The sequence below is a fragment of the Protopterus annectens genome, chromosome 13.part0 (genome assembly GCF_019279795.1).
Source record: "Protopterus annectens isolate FY-2018-M chromosome 13.part0, PAN1.0, whole genome shotgun sequence".
In the NCBI taxonomy this organism is placed as follows: domain Eukaryota; kingdom Metazoa; phylum Chordata; order Ceratodontiformes; family Protopteridae; genus Protopterus; species Protopterus annectens.
The window spans coordinates 1,248,055,479-1,248,076,153 of NC_056747.1; the positions used below are offsets into that span (position 1 = coordinate 1,248,055,479).

Here is a 20,675-nt window from a genome sequence, read left to right on the forward strand (position 1 = left end):
TATTCAAGAGAAATCTCGACGAGTGGATGGGAGATCGTAGGTTTACCCCGGGGGTCATCTCTGTGTCACTACTAGACAGAGGCATAGTAAACTAAACCCTAAAAGGGCGTAGTATTCTCATCCTAAGGGGTGGTGTAAGCCACATACACTCTGGCTAGGCTTATAAATGCCCTAGGGCAGATAGCCTAGTACGAACCTATGAACCTATGAGAAATGAGATTTTACCAATAGGTATGATTGCAAGTAGGAGTATAGAAAATTGGAAAGATAGAGTGAGAATTTACTGGGGAAAAATTGGCAAAGGTGCCAATATATTGTGAGCAAATAACCAGACAGGGAAAGGTAACTGAGTGGGATGAGGTCAAAAACATGTTTGGACTGCAGTCTACAGACGATCTTTCCTTCCAGGGATTGATATCAGAGTATAGGGAAAGAGAAAGGAATAGGAGAATCATAAATGAAAGACCAAATCTGGTAGGTCTTTTTTGTTGTCTGAAAAAAAGCTGCTGTTAAAAAGGGAGAATTGTTAGGGCATAGAAGGTATTACATTACAACTTCAAAACTCAATCAGAGGAGGTTAGAAAAAATTGGGAAAAGTGAATGGAAAGAACATTTACCAAGGAACAGTAGGAGAACATCTGTATGTTTCCCAAGTATGCAGCAAAGGCCAGAAGGTTTAAGATTTTTTTCCATGGAATTGCTTTCATAGATAATTTTGTACCCCAAGCAGATTTCAGAATTTTTTTGTCAGGTGGATAGCAGATGCTGGAAGTGTGATTGGAAACATCATGGTGATTGAGGAAGTGTTTTTGGGGAATGTAATGAGTTGTCAGATTTTAAAATTTTCCTACAGAGTACTTAGTCATAAATTTTGTGAGCCTTTCTAAGTTTAATGCTAGTGGCTTGTCAAAAACAATTACTAGGAAATGGAAATCAAAATCTAAGCAAACTATAATTGAAGTACTGAATATTGTAAAGGAAATAAGAGAACTGGAGGTGGGATCTTCAGGAAAGGGAAGGAACAGAATAATGTTTAGGAGGAGGATGAGTGAAGTTTAAGTGAAGCCAGGAATTGAGCAAATAACATAATGTTGGAATGAAAACTGTTAAAAAGAAATACTTACACTGATGAAAAATAAATGAAATATTACTATGGTTTGTTTTATAATTTCTTTTCATTAACACCTCTGTGGTGCTGGAATGCAACACCTCTAGCAGCCTGTATACCCCCTTGCATTCCAGAGCATTTTCTGGAAGATCAGCTTAAAGTAAAACATAAACAAATGTAAATAATTTATGAACAATAAAAGCTATTAAAATTGCACAAATAGCAATATTATCAGTAAAAACTGTTCTTTACAGTGATAATAGTCCGTGCATTCATAGGCTTTCCAAAATGTTATAATGTATTAAGATTTCACACAGGCCCAGAATGATATTTTTAATACACCTTCAAAAACAAGCTGTTGTATCTGAAAACTATATAACCTTGACATATACTGTTAAAGCATCTTTTGTTAATCAGACATTAGCTTTCACATGACAACAACAAATTCCTCTCTCACTGCATATTTATTGAGATATTTACAGAAATATGAAAACATATGTTTAATTGTATAATTAGCAGCATAAATAATGCTGAATATCTCTCAAGATGAGCAGCTTACAGTGCAAATATCAGAGGCAGTTTTCTTCAACAACACCTAAGGTTTCACCTGATGCCATGTAATAGTTTTTAATTCACTTGTTTTTTGAAATATTAAGTAGATATTTAAATATTTTTGTTTTTATAATTACTATCAAACAACTGGCAATATATGCTGTATATTATGATATAAATGAACATTGACAATGAATTGCAAAGTCTCCCACCATGGTCTTTAACACCATACCCCTTAATAGCATTCAGGTTTCTCAGTTAAGAAAATATGAACATAAATATGAAAATGTGAAGAATAAGTGGCAAACAGTGATAAATTTCTCCACTGCTGTACATCTTCAATTAACAATCTTAGTGTCATTTTGTTAATAAATCCTTGCCCTTTCTAATGCTGGATATTATTAGCTGATAAGTCACTTAGTTAAAGAAACCAGGTACAAAATGATTTGGACGCCATAAAGAGTTATGGGCGTCAACTGGATGTGTATAAAAAAGGCACTATACACTTGAGTAAGTTGTATGTATACTCATATACGTTGGAATGCGATGATTTAATAAATGTCATTTTAACCAGACCTACTGACAGATCATCTGTTGTGCAGTTTTGATGTATGGTAGAGTATCTTTCCACATTACAGGTGAGTGTTCATAGATGAATGCTAGGTTAACTACCCTGAAGAGCCATTTTAAGCCTAACCAATAAACCAAGGCCAGAATCAAACCCTGTACTTTGTGTCTGTGAGATGAAGGCCTTAACTATTATACCAAACCCACTCCTGCAAAAGAGGATGAAGTTCATATGTAAGTACTAGGCTAGCTGCCCTTGTGGGCCATTTTAAGCCTACCCAGTTTCCTGTGGTGAGAATCAAACCCTGTGAGGTAAACACCTTACCCACCTAGATATTCAGTGTTATTTAAATTGCTAATTATACAATTAAACATGTTTTCATATTTTTGTAAATATCTCGTTTGTCAGAAATAGCAGTTCTTATAAGAAAGCTGCTAGAACATGAACCAGGCTGGTTATGTAGGAAAGAGTTGTGAGTTACTGAAACAGCTAATTAAGTACAGAGGCATGTCTCAGATATTATGTCACGATAGCACCTATGGCCTTATCACAAAAAACAGTCTACTGGAGCCACAAGTGTCTTTGGTAAAAAGTATTTAACAACGCAGGTTAAAAACTTTTGCAAATGCTTCATTGCGTATTTGCAAAAGTTTTTAACTTGCTTTATACTTTTTACCAGAGGCACTCATGGCTCCAGTGGACTGTTTGTGTGATTTTGCTTATGTTGTTTAAGTTTACTATATTTATCATAATGTTGATTCATTTTCTTGAGTGCATATAGCCGTGCACACTAATGCCAATCAGGAAGGACTTGGTGCCGTGTTATATTGGGGGGGGCATGATTGTAGCTTATGCATATGCATCCATGGAGTTAACAGATACACAAGACAAGTTATGCAGAGATAGAAAAGGAAGTGCTAGCTATCGTCCTTAGATACCAGACATATATATGTGTATGCAACAAGCTCATTATCATAAAATCTGACAACACACCACTTTTACCATTTTATTGTTGCTCCCCAATTGACAGTGAGCATCAGTCCTCCCTCTTTCCTGCATGTCCATTCATGCAGAGAGGTCCCATTTGTTTTTATTTTAAGAATGAGGGTCATGTAGTAAGAGAAAACCTATCCTCTGTCTCGTCAGGAAATTGGGGGTGGGGGATGCTGTTGGCCCTGCGAGTTTTCCTTATGCATGCATGCAACATTCTTGGGATGGCATGCAGTGGATGTAAGCAAGGAGTGTGTTTGCTGTTTCATTGATAGGTCTCCCCTTGAATTCTGTTCCCCTTGAATGCAAAACATGTCCATTACTCCTTATGCTTCACAAGGTATGTAACTTCGGAATTTGCACACTGAGCATGCACCCTTCAACTCTCTCCTGAGTGAGAGGTCAGCAGGTTTTGCATAGTCATTCCTTTCTGTCCTTGGCCAGCTCCTCCATTTGCCCTGCAGAATGTATGTTTGGAAGTGATTTTCTGAAAGAATATTAAAATAAAAGAAAGGCTAGTGTAAATCATATAGAGAGACTGCAAGATGTCACTATGTTACCACACGAGTAAAATGGGATACTATGTTATTTTATAACTAAATGTTTCAAATAAGGCACAGAATATCTTGTTTATGTAAGTAAAAATCTTGAGCAGGAGGTCACAACCTTGAAAGACTAGACTAAGTAGTATTATCAAAAGCATGTTTTGATTCTCAGAAGAGCTTGAATACGTATAAACTGCATTGTTTGGTATTTGTCATCAAGGTTTTTGAGCTTGTATTTCTGTGCCATTAATTTCCAGAGTTGTTGAGGCCCTTTGTATGTAGTATTGGTCTTAACATATTAACATAATCAGTTAATTATCATCATAGTATGCAGTTTTTGGTATTTTTTAAACTTTGAAAAAGATATGGAAAAGAACCGATGGTAGTGTAACGTTCTGTGTTTTACACATGTCTAAACACTTCCTGTTCTGTGATATATGCTAACATGATGCTACCACATTGATAATGGTTTGACGTAAGTGACATTACATTTCACCCTTTTTCTTTTTTTCATTTTCTCTCCCTGTCTTATTTTGCTGTTTCCAAAACATTAAATATTTTACAAAGCTTGCAGGGTATTTAAGCTTGTTAAATAGCCACCATGGAACACTGCAACTTTGTGGGACAGTCTTCTGGAATAGTGGCATTTGGAAATATAAAAATTCCAGCAGAGCATAATTAACTGTCTTTAATAATCTTCTTAGGTAGCAGAAACACAATGTACAAACTACAGTAGTTTTTACTTCGACAGTTTGCAAAACCTTTGAACCCATTATGTTAAACATAACTTTTCAAAGGAGCATGTACACTTATTGTTGCATAGGACACTGTGAGCGAAATGTGATGACAGTTTAAATTCAGAGGGCATCCACCAAAAGTGTGTGCCTTCTTTTTGCCCTACTTCTGCTGCCTTTTGTAGGTAGGCTACCGGCCTTTTGACATTCCTCATTTTGAATTAGTGATGTCCGTCCGGTATGCAGTGGAACAAATAATAGTGTTTTGTGTTTCTGTGTGGATGTGTGTTTTACATATATTTAAGTATGTATATACACATATGGCTGCAATTCGTGACAGTGAACACTCAGAGAAGCAAACTTTTTTGTGCAGTTAAATAAGAGCAAATTCTGTGAAAAGCAAATACTCAGTTTGTATCTGTTTTAGCCTGCTGATTGTTTTTTGTGGTAGGTCACGTTGCAGTGGGGCAGGGAATTCACTCTTATCCTGTTGTTATGGGATCTCAGAGTAGGTATATATAATAGCAGAGGTGTGGGGGGTGCAAGGGGGCTTGTCCCCCTGCAAAAAATATGATTTTAAATTTTGTGTTTCTAGATCATTTTAGATTTGACCTAAAATTATTGGTGTTTTTGTGTTCATTGTTTTTAGTTTTTCATAAGTAATGTAATCACAAACACACACACACACATATATATATATATATATATATATATATATATATATATATAATTTTCATTAATAAATATTCTGATAGAAATTTGCATATCATGCCACTAACATACGTATGATCTTGTGGGGTCAGGGGTGATAGTGTAATGCACCATACTGATGAAACTAGAAGTGTTACTTGTTTAATGAATTTGAGTTACACTTTCATGGTATATTACAGTGTTGAGCTAACCTCACAAGGCCATACATATGCGAGTAGACCTACATGGAAATTTATTTTGGTTAATTTGTTATGAAGTTTAGTCATTAGAGCTGTAATGTATTTTACTACCTTCCCTTAGACACACACACATGTAACCTTCTTCCCTATTGCTCATAAACTGACAATTTTGTTTCTGTTAAAGTCTGTGTGTGTCTAGATCAGTAAAATCTCAAAATTTCAGCAAGTGAAGGACTCACCTTGTCTGCAAACCTAAATTGATTTTCTACTGCCATCTAGTGGTAAATCTCATAGTTTGTATTATCTTTTCCTGTGCATTCTCTACCATATTTTATTTTTTAAATATTTAAGTCAGTCTTTTTTTATTACAGTAATGCTGGTACAAGCTGTAGCTGATGTTGTGTGAAACTTTTACATTTTTATTGCTAAGTGTTATTATGGCTTAAGTGATAACAATAATTATTGTTTTCAACTGTTCACTCTTCTTGACAGAACGTAGCGGTAGATGGCATGTCTCCTTCCATGGTTTCAGAAAATGCCCAGAAAAACTTTTTGTTGATGGACGTTTCAGAAGAGATGGACAGCTGTTCAAAAGGTAAGTCATCAGAATAAACACTTTCAGCAAAGAAGTTTTGGATTCTGTATTGCATGTATTACATGTAGATTTGTTGTGTTATACTTTGTATTGATAATGGGGAAAATGTACATTGGTACCCTGTTAGTGAATGCAAATTCTCCTGCACAGTATTAATGTATAGATATCATTTGGTTAAAAAATCAGCTTCTTCATGGCAACATATTAAGCAGCCATGAACCCTGGACTGAAAAAAAAAAAAAAGCAAATGACCACTATCATTTTTTATGCTGATTATAGATTTGTTGTTTATTGACCGTAAAATAAAAAGAAAGTAAATAAAAATAAAACAAAATAAACAATTTTTAAAAATTATCGATTTTTAAATATGACCTTAATTCTCTTAAAAAGGAAATATGATGAGGCCTTCCATCAAAATGTATTGCCCGAACAATAAGTGTGAAACTGCTTTGTTTGGCTTTATTGACTGTAACCCTCATTTATTTACAAGAAAATCAAACATTTCTAGGGACAGAGAAAAATATGAGGCAAAATTAGGGGAGTTCTGTGAAAATCAGGGACAGTTGAGAGGCACTGGGGGAAAAGCAAAAACCTGCTCTGTATTACTTTTTTCATTCACGTCATCACAGTGAGAGATATATACATAAAATATAATCAGTCAAGAAGGTGACTCTAATTCCTGGGCACATTTGTGTGCATGTGTGTATGTCTCTATGTATATGTTTGTGAGTCTGTCTGTGCCTTTGCATTGTAGACTTTAAATGCTTAGATAAGTTATATTTTGGATGTAAAATACTTCTTCAAACAATAATTGCACATGTTATAGCAACTTTGAAACAGTAAGCAGAGGAATTGGTTTATATGAAAAATGTAAAAAACGTATATACTAATAAAAAAGTGAAACAATTTATCAGATAGCTCACTAAGTGATGTAACGACCTTCTGAACAATTTATAGTGGAGTTCCTATCACGTAGTCGAACCTTTACAAGTTTGAACCTCATATGGTCGAGACCATAAGTTCAATTTTGTAAAAGCTTGAGTGTTTGAATGGAAATCTCTATAAGCGGAGGTTTCCATTTTGTTCAATGGGGTGCGATCTCGGAGTTGGTTTATTTAAGTAGTTGGGGGTGCAGGGGGGCTTGCTCCCCTGCTTAAAACAGTTTATTTTGTTTTCCGTCGTTTTTTTTTTTTTTTAGTCCATAGTCGAAATTTTGTAGCTTCGAACATAATGGTTCGAACATTACATGCCATCTTACATTAAGAGGGCCCTCCAGCACACTTGTGGCAGAAGAGTTTAGTCAAGGACCCATCTGAGTTGGGGATTGTTGGAACAAAGCTCAGTCTTAGGCTTTCCTATTGATTAGATTGTTTGAAAACTGTTTTACTTAGCTGATATCTAAGCACAGCGTTTGCTGGGATTTGTGCTCAGTCTGTCAGAGCTGCTCAGAGTCTGGCCTTCTTAGCCAGAGATCTAAAGTCAGTCTGAATAAAATCCAAGGCATCCAGTGAATTGTACTGAAAAATAAGTATATTTTTACCTTCTTTGCACTTTTAAACTGTTTGCAACTGTTCTGCCATGCACTTTAAACTGTTTTGTTTGTTTGCAATTGTTTTGTTGCCTACTTTAAACTGTTTTTATTGTTTGCAACTGTGTTTTCTGCACTGCCTGTGTACAGTACTTGAACAGTTTATAGCATAGGCTAGATTCAGACTTGCTGAATCTAGATGGTTTGGCATTTTATGAGAACTAAATCCAGCCCTCTTGTACACTTGTGGCAGAAGAGCTTAGTCAAGGACCCATCTGAGTTGGGAATTGTTGGAACAAGGCTCAGTCTTGGGCTTTCCTATTGGTTGGATTGGTTGAAAACAGTTTTACTTAGCTGATATTTAAACACACGGTTTGCACATTGGTGCACACCAACACCATTTGACAGGGGGTTAGCACTACTGTGTATAGACGCAAATGCTTAAAAAGTCAAATGTTCCCTAGATAACTGCTAGGTAACCCTCCTAAGCTTCCTTGCTATTCAGCATGCAATGCAGTTGCCCACTGCTGCCCAGAGAGCAACCCAGCTGTGCTTTTTGAGGCGCTGGCGCAAGTTTGTACCCCTAATCTTGCCACAGATTAGCTGATTTTACTAGTTCTATAGCAGAACCTAGTCCATTTAGCCCACCCTGTACTATTTATTACAGAATACACCTAACATAATGGAAGGTCAGTTTTTCACTATTTCTCCAGCCAGCCTGATTCACATGGGCATCCTGAGACAATGTAGCAATTGCCTCATGTATACTGACAACCTTATACTTCTAAAACATACAAGCACCATATGTGAGAGAAGAATCTGGAATCCATGCTCTTTTCTCTCTCATATAACAACAAACCAAGTACCACTCAGGTTGTCAGCACCCACACACCACCTCCCACACATGCCAAGCACACAACACATAAACCCACATACGCGGAGGTACTTACTAGAAATATTAGCAAAAGAACAAATTCCTCCCAAGCGCAAACCTTCTGCACACAAAACAGTCCCAACAGCACCCACTACACATAATAACACACACATCAGTGTCTCACCCAGTAAGCCCTAAGGCAAAAACATATCTAAACCAATGACTTGGTCATTGGCAATGCAGATGTCCCCCTCACTGGGCTAGACAAGGAGAAGGTCATGGTCAGCTGCCTGTCTGGTGCCGGGATCTGCCAGATCACACATGCAGTCAAGTCACTCTACAACAAATACTGGTATGACTCTGTCCTAGTCTATGTTGGAGTTACTGACTGTATGAAGAGAGACATGGTGGAGCTTTCAGATTATGTGTCTCAGGCAGGTATGTCCCTAACCCTAAACAGCACTCTTCTCTCACCCAGAATGATGCCACAATACAAACAACAGTTGGCTTAGCTTCTAGTATCAATCCAGACGGATCCAGTATCTGACAGCCTAGAATTATATGGTCAACAGACCATGCTGCTTTGCCAGAGATAATCTTAACCTGTTTCCTCTAGGCCTTAGGTTGCTGGCAAGGGTACTTGCCTCCCCCATAGTGCCTTTTTAGGGAATGTCATAAGAACAAAATTCCCAACATAAAAATATCCTCCAGAAACAAACTCAGGGTTATGCTGTTTAATGCTTGGAATCTAAATCAGAAACTGCACTCACTTGAAGCACTTCTCACCCTGGAAGATGCTCATGTTGGCACAGTCACAGAGACATGGTTCAAGTCCTCAGAGAGTACCTCGGCGGGGTTATAATGGCTTACACACACTCAGACCACAAAACAGACATAAAAAAAAAAAAACGGGAGGAGGAATATCCATCTTCATTAAAGACAAATACACCTCTAGACTGGTTAAACAGTACAACTCCCTAGAGTTACTCCAACTCCAACTAACTGTAGGAAGGAACTCTGTCTGTGTCATTGTTAGCTATAGGTTCCCCACCATGAACCACAAAAACCACACAACGTACCTGGGCCTACTTGAGTCAGTCTCAGTACAGCCAAATAACTTGGTCATGGGTGACTTTAACTATCCTTCCATCAATTGGGTAACATGTATGAGCACAAATGAGCTTGCCCAAAGGTTCCTGGACTTTGTTAACACAAAAGCTCTGGAGCAGATAGTCAGCAGCCCCCACAAGGGGCTCTAACATCCTTGACATAGTGCTCACCAACATGGGGGATCTCTGTACCACTCCATGTGTGGGGCCCACCCTGGTAAAGTCCGATTATAAATCAGTTTCATTCAAAGTAATGATCATACCTGACCCAACCTCAGGAGCAAAAAGGTTAAAAAATTTTGCCAAAGCAAACTGTAGCCTACTGGACAATGGCATCAATAGTTCCAGACACAAATATCCTGTATAAACACCTATATAAATGTATAGAATCAGGTGTACTGGAATGAATGAAATCAATATCCTCATGAAAAAATAAACCACTTTGGTAGACATCCAGCATAAATAGGTTATACAATAAGAGAAAGAAACTGCTGTCAAAAAACAAGAGGGAATGTTCCCAGTAAAGGAAGAACTCCCTCCAAAGCATAAACAAGCAGATTAGACATCTTGTAAAGTCCTCTAAAGCTAATTAAGAAACTAAATTAGCATCCCTAGCTAAGGAAAATCACAAAGCATTCTGTAGTTTCATCCGAAATCTAAATCTGAAGGACCAGCTTTGTGCCGAACTAGCTGAGGCAGTACCACTTATACTGAACCTGAGGACATTGCCAACCTGCTAGCAGACAGGTTTGGCGAAAACTTCACCCCCCCATTCCCACCAATCGTACCCCATAACATACCTGTCAGCAGTCTTTTGCCTAGTATCTCTAGAGAGCAGGTCATAGCCGCACTCTCCAAGGCCAAAAACGCAGCTTCTGTGGGAACGGACAACATCCCAGACTGAGTATTAAATGGTCTAAAACAGAAGATAGCGGAACTACTGAACACACTTTTTAGTCTCAGTCTAAAAACTGGCTTTGTCCCAGCTGAGTGGAAAACAGCAATCATAATCCCCTTGCACAAAGGGGTTCCTCAGCCGACCCCAGGAACTATAGTCTCATAAGCCTAACCAGCCTCATCCGTAAGGCCATGGAGAGAATCATCATAGACCTTATCAGCAAGGATATAGGTGACCTTCAAACTCTTGACCTAACCCAGTTTGGTTTCATTAAGGGCAGATCTTGCCTGCTAAACCTGGTGGACTTCTTTGAGAATGTCACCAAGGCCTTGGATGATGGTACAACAGTTCACATTGCCTATCTCAACATAGCCAAGGCCTTTAACTCAATCCCTCACTCAGGCATTATTGAAAAACTCACCCAGCTGGGGATTAACCCTTACATCACTAGATGTGTTGCCAACTGCCTTACAGACAGAACACATTAATGTCAAAATTGGGGATGCCACCTCTTCTAGCAGACCTGTTACCAGTGGTGTTCCACAAGGCTCTGTGCTAAGCCCCCCTACTGGTTGGTATCTATTTTTCAGAAGTCCAGGCAAAAACAAATGGCTTACCAAGTTTGCTGATGACCACAAACTGGGTGCAATCATTGAATCCCCCAAATATGTCAGCATACTACAAAATGGGCGTACACAAACAGATGATTGGTGTCAAAGCCATGGAGTTAAACTAAATGCAAAACAAATGCATTATCATCCCCTTTGGCAAAGGAGATACCCCTGGTAATTACAACATTAATAATATCCCCAAATTCAAACCCAGTAGTTAGAGATGTAGGAACACAAGTTGATATGATAGTAGTCTTACTTTTGATCATCAAGTGTCCACAGTAGTAAGGAGAGCCTCCTACATTGCACACCTCATAAGCAAGAGTGTAGTATCCAAAGCTAAGGAGATTATAACTCCCCTTTATTCGGTTGTCTTCAGACTAGTAATAGATTACAGTGCTCCCTTATTTATGTACATCACCAGACAGCTGTAACATCTGGAGAGATGTCATAGGGTTCTTGCCAAGGAAATTCTGGGCCTACAACACATGACCTACATGGACAGACTGAAAGCCCTATCACTTTACTCAGTATCCTGTAGACTGCTCAGAGGAGAATTGTGCCTGGCCTACAGATGAGTCTCACAACCAGCCTTGATGAAGCTGCTACACATCCGAAAATCCAATGGGACAAAATTCATTCTCTCTAGCGATCTTAACCTAGCCTGCAATATTTACAGGACATGCTGGAGAGACAGGTATGTCTCCCAGTGGTTGCCACTCCTCTGGAACAAACTCTCAATTCATGTAAAACAGAGCTCCTCAATGACCCTATTTAAGCGTAACCTGGACATTTGGATGAGAAACCGTAAATTTACACAAGGGGTTCACCTATGCCTCTCTTAGACGGGGGCAGCCAGTGAAGATCTTGGATTCTCATGCAAACATAGACTGTATATCTTGGTCCTTATGTTAACAAGGGTATAAAGCATATAACATGGCAAGGCTTGTAGAGGCCTTAGTCTAGTAACCTCCTATGATCCTATGACATCCATGATGGGCATTATAGGGGAAATAATAGGCCTTCTTGGTAGTAGAAAGGTCCTCACTATGCTGGGACACACCTCACAACACCTCTGGGCAGTCTGTTATTTCCCCAGTAATTCCTGCTCTCTCAGACACTATTGCTTGCTTATTAAATCTGCTTCTAACAGTTTGACCTTCCATAGCTTTTGTTAAAGACTGTGCAGATCACTGGTTTCTAGTGTAATTTGAGGGTCAGTACAGTGTCTCTGTGGCATACATTTGCTCAGGAATTCTGGGCAAAGCTGGGACTTTCAAGATGGCTACACAGTGAGCAGCAGATAAATTTTATTCCTTCCAGTATGGTCGGATCTAACCTCCCTGGTTAGATCCGACCACAAACTAATCACCTTGGAAACCCCCCACTGCAAAGGTAACCACCATGAAAGACTTCTACAAAGCTAACTTTAGGCTCCTAAAAACAGAGGTGGCTAACTTCGCGGCAACCATGCAAATGGAGAATAGTTGCATGACCGCCGAACCATACACCAATGCACTGTATGAACACGTACACAAATGCATGGATCTCGCCATACCCAATAAAACCAAGATGCTCTCCTTTAAAAAAAACAAAGGAAGCCAATCTAGTGGTCCCCTACTATAAACAAACTCTATAACAGAAGGAGGAAACTGACGCGGAATAAGGTGAAGTTCCAAGACTGGAAAAACTCCCTTATCAGCCTCAACAAAAAGTCGAGATCAAATCCTCTAAAGCTAGCTATGAAAACAGGATTGCAACAGAAAGTAAAGACAACCACAAGGCCTTCTGTAGTTATGTAAAGGATCTCCATGACAATACCCAGATTTGCTCTGAGCTGCTGCACAATGGTACCTCCTATACAGAGCCAACATATTGCCAATAAACTGGCCGACAGATTCAGTGCCAACTTTACCCCCTCCTCCCAAAAGACCAATCACAATACAGTAGATTGCCAAGCACCCAGTATTACTGCTGCACAGGTCAAAACAGCACTGTCCAAAGCCAAGAATACAGCTTCTATGGGACCTGGCAATATCCCTGGCTGTGTTCTGTATGAACTACAGAGTGAACTGGCACCTCACCTGTGTGTCCTGTTCAATCACAGCCTCACCTCAGGCTTTGTCCCTACCAAATGGCACACTGCTACAGTCATCCCTCTCTACAAAGGAGGAGCGACTACAGACTCTGAGAAACGCCCCATTAAACTGACAAGTCTGATATGCAAAGCTATGGAACACATCATCATGGACCTAATAAACAATAGGGAATCTCCAAACTCTGGATCCTACACAGTTTGGTTTTGTGAAGGGTAGAGCATGCCTACTCAACTTGGTTGACTTTGAGTCAGTCACCAGAGCGGTAGATGAAGGCAAGGTGGTTCATACAGCCTATCCTGATCTTGCCAAGGCCTTTGATACCATTCCCCACTCAGGAATCATAGAACAACTCACTAAGCTAGGCATCAACTCCTATTTCACTAGGTGGGTTGCAAACTGGCCCCAAGTGATGTTGACATCCTACAGAATGGCCTCACTGCCAAAAAATGTGTCGTCATCCCCTTTGGGAAAAACCTGGCTCCCATGAATTACTACATTGATAGTATTCCACTGAACACATAAGGTGTTATAAGAGATCTGGGAACACAGGTTGACAGCAACCTCTCTTTTGATCACCACGTTGCCACTGTGGTCAGAATGTCCTTCTGTGTGGCACATCTCATTACTAAGGATTTTGCATCCAGGAAGAAAAAGGTCATTGTCTCACTCTACTCTTCCCTCATTAGGCCAATCATTGTGTACAGTGCCCCATTTGGCATGTACCTCACTAGACTCCTGCAACAAATGGAGGTGCCGCAAAAGTACCTCACAAAGAGCATCCTAGGCCTTAAACACTTGACCTGTATGGACAGACTCAAAAAACTCCAACCATTCCCTGTCTCATATCGCCTACTTAGAGGCGATCTCTTCTTGACTTGCAAAGCTATGTATGACCCAGCTCTGTTAGAAATGCTACATCTAAGGAAATCCCAATCCCTCCGCACCACATACTCATTACCACAATCAACAGAATGTACTGAAGGGACAGGTTCATAACCCAGATACTGCCCATGCTATGGAATAGAATTCCCATACATGTCAAGCAGAGCACCTCACTGACCCTCTTCAAGAGAAATCTTGTTGAGCGGATGGGAAATAGAAAATTCACCCCGGGGATCACCCCAGTGGCTCTACTCGACAGAGACATATATTCCCCAAGATACAATAACTGGGCTAGGCTAGATATTGTTGTTTTTCTTTCTGCTTTTCCCGGTTAGGGGTTGCCACAGCGGAACTCCGGTCTGATAATGATTGGCAGTCGATTTTTATGGTGCGGTGTACATTTCCCAATAACATTTGCATTTAATTGAAAGCTTCAACACAAACTCTAGCCACAGGCTATATTTCATATTTTCCTCCCTTATACATTCTGGTGACATTCACCCCAACCCAGGGCCTCAAACCCCACCTTTTCCTCAACAGTGTAACTCTTCTAAACTGACAAAAATATCCACTTAACTACCATAAACTTCCAAAGCATCTGTAACAACACTTCTGAGCTCCATGCTTGGCTCATCCAAAATAAAACTCATATCCTTGCTGCCACTGAAACTTGGTTAAAACCCTCTTTACAAGACACTGAGATTCTCTCTCTTGATTTTAATGTAGAGTAGACAGACAATACAACAAAGGAAGTAATGTTGCCTTTATCTACCCTAATACTCTTAATTTAGCCTCTTTTACTGATTAAGTTCCAAATTTTTAAGATGCAGAGATCCTAATCTCATTCTTAGATTTCAACAACTCCAACAAACTCTGCATAATAGTCATTTACATCCCCCCAGGAAACAACATCCCAGTCTTAGAAGATATATTATCCTAGGTTTCCTCTGCTATAAAAAATGAAACTATTATTTTAGGTGACATGAATATCGATTGAGCTTCTTCTTCCTCTAACCAGTCTTCCTCTGGCATAAACCTATTTCATTTTACTCAACTAATCAATACTTTCACTAGATTTAGCCACAGTACTAATAAAGGCTCAGTACTAGACTGGATCTTAGTCTCAGACCTATTCAAATGCCCTGTGTCTGGCACTATGGCAAACTCCTTCAGTGACCACCTGCCAGCCTTCACTATATATAACTGCTTATCACTCCCAAAAACCCATAAATACCAGGTAATACAAGACCTATCAAAAGTCTGTCCACTGGCCTTCAGTAGTATCATAAGAAATCACAACTGGAACTGTCTTAAAACCCTTCCCCTTGCTGATGCCCTCCTGTACTTCAATAGCTCCTTTCTAAACATCCTGCATAGCTTAGCACCCACCATATCTAGAAGAATTAAATCCAACTATGCCCCCGGCTTTCTAAATCTGCTAGGGAAACTATGAAAAATAGGGATAAAGCCTGGAAATGTTGGCTCAATTTCAAAACTCCCTCCAACCTTATCCTTTATAAACAGCTTTGAAACCAAGCCAAAAAAACCTACCTACAAAGACAAGCAACAATATTTCTGGAACCTACAGACAAATAGGAAAACTAACCCCAAACATTTCTGGTCTTCTATCAATAATCTCTTACATCCTGGTACCAAATCCAATCCCTGCCCTTACTCTAATATGTCACCTGACCTTATCACCTCTAAATTCAACTCCTACTTCATAGACGCTGTAAACAATCTTACGGCCTTCTTCTCCCTAGCCTTACCAAGTAACCATACTCTTATAACTACCCCCCTCCTCCACCAGTACAAAAACTCCTATGCCCAAATATACCTACTCACAACTGCATTAAGGAATCCCCCTACAAGAATTCAATCTTTCCCCTATTTCCACTTCCTTTATAAAGAAACTTATCCAAAATCTAAAGCCCTGCTCTAATGCTGCCGACAGTATTCCTGCCAAATTCCTCAAGATTGCAGCCGGTGCTGTAGCCTATCCAGTTAGTATCTTAATCAACAGGTCTATCCAGGAATCCCATGTCCTCTGTCTATGGAATAAAAGCAATTATCCTCCCTCTTCATAAAGGTGGCCCCCTTCTCTGATATCTCAAACGTCCGACCCATCGCTATTCTATACCCTATCTCCAAAATACTGGAAAAATCTGCCCAAAAACAACTCATCCATCACCTTCTAAACCACAACATCCTCTCTCCAACCCAGCATGGATTACATCCAGGGCATAGTACTTCAACTGCCTTGATCTCCTTTTTGGATATCATTAACAAAGCCCGTGACCAAGGCCAGACAGTGTCAGCTCTCTTTCTGGATCTCTCAAAAGCTTTTGATACTATATCTCATACCATTCTCCTGTCTCAACAGTCTCCTATAGAGTTATCTTTTCAGTCTCTTAGCTGGTTTAAAAGCCATCTGTGAGATAGGCAACATGCTGTCAAATGGCAAAACTCTCTCTCTCCTTACCTACATAACCCTACAAGCATCCCACAAGGCTTAATTTTAGGACCTCTTCTATTTAATATATTTATAAATAATCTTCACCAAACTGTTCTGAATGCCTCCCTAGTGCAGTATGCAGATGATTCGACCATCATTTGCTCTGCACCTAATCCTGCAACTCTTCAACAAATGACACAAACAGCATTTGGTATAGTAGAATCATGGCTCCACAAAAATCATTTCTCTCTAAACCCTAAAAAAAAAACAAGTTTATGTTTTTTACCCCCAAAAGAAATACAGCATTTAACAAAGACATTTTAATTATTCTCTCTCTAAACTCCATTAAAATTGAACTTGTAACTAGCACCAAACTGTTAGGAGTCATAATAGATGAAAACCTCAAGTTCGACCCACACATCCAATCCAATGCTAATAAACCCATAAAAAAAACTAGGACTCCTGTACAGACACAACAAGTTTGCTAATTTATAATGAAAATTGTATAATATGTTGTAGCTTTTCTCCACTGGCCTCTGCTGAAAAAGGGCTCTTCAGCTCAGTCGGGCAATCCCAGTCAACAAATGTAAAATAAAATTAATAAATAAATACCATCCAAACAAACTTTAGCCCTGTCCTATCTCCTACCTTCACTAACCTATGGTGCACCCCTGTTAATAAATCTACAGTCTTCCCTGAAACTCAGACTGGAATCTTGCTGCAACAAGATTGCCAAATTTGCCACAGGCAGCCATCACCCCTGCCATCACTATAGCTAATTAAGAAAATTACAGTGCCTAGAAATCGCCATTACATGTTACCACTTCACACAAACTTATCTGTAAACCACAAGACTGCCTGGCCCTCAGCTCCTTACCTGTCCTCTACTCCCCTTTTAGGCCTCTATGTTCAGGATACCAACACTTCCCCCCAAATTCATAAACCAAACCTTCCTGCAGGTAAACTACTTTACTCTTGGACCATGGCCTGATCCTGGAATAAACCCCCTTCCTCAGTTCACAGTGAACAACATCCCTCTAACTTTAAATCCACCCTACACAATCATCTCCTCTCCAATTGGATACGTAACTGTACAAAGCCACATACTACCACTCATGAAGCCATTACCTGACCTTTTTCTCCCCTCCAGTCTCAGCTGCCTGCCATTACAATACTAGCCTCTCAAACTACCCTGCATCGTCTCTGTTCCTTGTAGCCTCTTGAGCCATATTGTCTCTCAATTCTGTAGCTTCACCAGAAGTTGCCCAATTTCCATCTCTTGTTCTACACCTTCACCAGAATTTGCCTATATTAATTTTTTTCTCTCCACATTTCTACTGACTGGAAAGATCTACACTGATTCCTTCTACTACCAACTAATGCTTCTTTGCAACTGTGTCACACCTGTGTTTCCACTGAAACTTAGTAATTCTATGATACTGATTTGTATTATATTCGTATTTAGATTGTTTGTGTCTTTAGAACATTATGTATGGTAAAACCTGCTCATTCAAATAGTTCCATTATTATTCTGCATTCTTGCCTATTATGATGTACTTTATTGCAATCACTGCATTTTTTATTGTATTTGTATTGCCACATGCAAATATTGTATTGTAATACTGTATTTTGTTGCTAGTCTTGGAGCTTATTGTATTTTTATTGCCACATTGCAACTATTGTATTTTAATGCTGTATTTTGTATCTTGTCTTGGAGCTTTTCTCCCCGGGCCTCCACTGAAAATGGGTTCACTGTGGTCCAGTGGACTTTCCCAATAAACAAATGTCAATAAATAAAAAATAAAATAAATGTCCAATAACTATTTCAGATCATGCACCAATAAAAATGTAGGGTAATGAAGTAAAAATGAGACACTGACACATTCCCATATACCTGTTAAAAAGAAATACATTTAAGGAATGGGTGGTAGAAATTATTCAGGAATTATTAGGGAAGATAGAAATATCTTAAAAAGTTATAGCTACTGAATGAGATAAAATGGAGTTATAAAGTAGGGTAGAAATAGAAGAGAAGAGCTATGGTTTGAATGAGATAAAATGGAGTTATAAAGTAGGGTAGAAATAGAAGAGAAGAGCTATGGTTAAGAAGCAATAGGAATTAGAGGAATAAGCACAGTCTCACAGAAAAAATAGGTACAGATGCATAGTGCTAAAGAAAAAATAAGAGAGTATCTAGATAGTATGCATGAGTTTAGAAGGATTACTGCTAAGCAGCTATTTTTTGATAACTTCACAGCAGAAAATAGTAAGCCTATAACAAGAAGAATAACTTGAGACCCTATAGAGACGTATTAGAGATATTTCTGAAATGTTATGACAATTTGTATAAAGCAGAGAAATGTGGAAATAAAGAAAGAGCACAAATGGAAATATTTATGGAAGACTTAATTGTAGCAATGTTAAGAGGTAAATGAGACTCTGCAACTAACAGTTAAAATAGTAGGAGATGAGATAAAATGGAGATGTATAATCAGTCTTCATGAAAGTCTTTAGGAACAGATGGAATGCATGTGGAAGTTTGTAAGTTAGGAGGGAGGAATGGGATAAAGCTGTGGAAGATTTATGTAACAGTATTGTAAAAGGAGGGGAAGCACCAACATCTTAGAAGAAAGTTGTGGTGGCTGTATTACTTAAAGATGGTAAGGACCCATCAGACCCAGCTTCATGTAGATCCATTTCAGTTTTAAACTATGATTATAAAGTGTTTATGTCTATACTAGCTAAAAGAATGGCAAAGGTGTTGCCAAACTGATAGATATGGATCAGTGTAGTTTTGTGTAGGGGAGGCGAATATTTGACAACATTATGCAAAGGGAAGCAGAAGGTAAGAAAATACTGCTGATGTTAGTGAGTCTTGATGCAGAGAAAAGCATTCAGTAAAAGAAACTGGTATTTTATGAGTAGGACAGTGGAAGCATTTGTATTCCCTGATATAAAAACAATGTTAATTAGGAGGATATATGAAGGATCAGAGGCGAGAATTAAAGTGGAAAGGTTCCTTACTGATAAGTTGTGTTTGAACAAACGAATTAGGCAGGAGTGTCCCCTCCTTTGGTATTTGCTTTATATTTACTGCCACTGGCAAAGAAAATAAGGGACTTCGAAATGCAAGCATATAATTAATATAGCAATCAAGAAAAGTTGGTTTTATTTGCAGATGGTATTGTTTTGTACATGATGATATGGTCGCAGTGGTGCAGCAGTTAGCATTGTCACCTCACAGCAAGAGGCTCTCCGGTTCGATTCTTGGCTGGAGCACCTTCTGTGTGGAGTCTGCATGTCCTCCCCATGGTCAAATGAACTTTAAAGATATGCAGGTAGGTGCGTGTGTGAATGGATGTACCTTCTTTGAAGGCTGGGCTTCAGATTGGCATCTCGACTCCTTAAAATCCACTGCCAATCATTGGCGGACCAGTGATCTGCTGTGGCGACCCCTAGCCAGGAAAAGCCGAAAGACATTTATTGTTTTCTACATGATAAGTATATAAAAATACACATCAGTGTTGTAGAACACCTTGAGACAATATCAGGTCTTTTTGGGATATAAAAATGAATGAAGGTAAAATGAAGGCTATAGTCGTAATTTTATACCCAAACATGAATTGGTTCAGCAATACCTATATTTATGGGGACAGTGTAAAATGAAATATTTGGAAGTATGGATGATAACTAAGAATACGTGGGAAGAGACTAAACAAAAGATAATACAAAAACTGAGAAACTGGAAGTTCTTGTTTGTGGATATGGATAGTAGGATGTAAGAAGTGAAAATGTTTTAGTCCCTTTAGTTTTATATATGGTCAGGCATATTTTTATCAACCAGAGGAGATGTTGAGGGCATAATTTATAAAGCGTTGAAGGAATTTATCTGGGAGGTGATGAATGCAAGAGTTAAGTGGGTAAGTCAATCCTTTTAATATAACAAGGGTGGTTTAGGAATACCTGATTTGAATGGTTATTTTAAGGCTACAAACTTAAGGCTCATGCACATAGCACAAAGAGAAGATTATAATTCAGAATGGAAAAGGATGATAATAGCACTGGACATGTTCAAGAAATAGAGAGACTGGGAGTTTGGATTCAGATCCTTAAGGAGAATTATAACCATCCAGCATATTATACTCAAAGAGCAGCAGAAAGTATTCTGAGAAATATGCTGCCATGAGATTGGAGAAAGGGAAATTTTGCCAGTAAGGATAACTACAAGTAGTGATAC

At 38.9% G+C, this 20,675-nt stretch overlaps 1 protein-coding gene across 1 annotated transcript in view; it reads left to right on the forward strand.

Moving 5' to 3' along the window:
• The window catches only part of OSBPL7 (oxysterol binding protein like 7), a 1,590,705-nt gene that overhangs the window by 754,983 nt on the left and 815,047 nt on the right, over positions 1-20,675 (forward strand). The window contains exon 7 of the mRNA XM_044054965.1: positions 5,880-5,982. Coding sequence (XP_043910900.1) covers positions 5,880-5,982 — 103 coding nt within the window. The remainder of the gene's footprint in view (positions 1-5,879; positions 5,983-20,675) is intronic.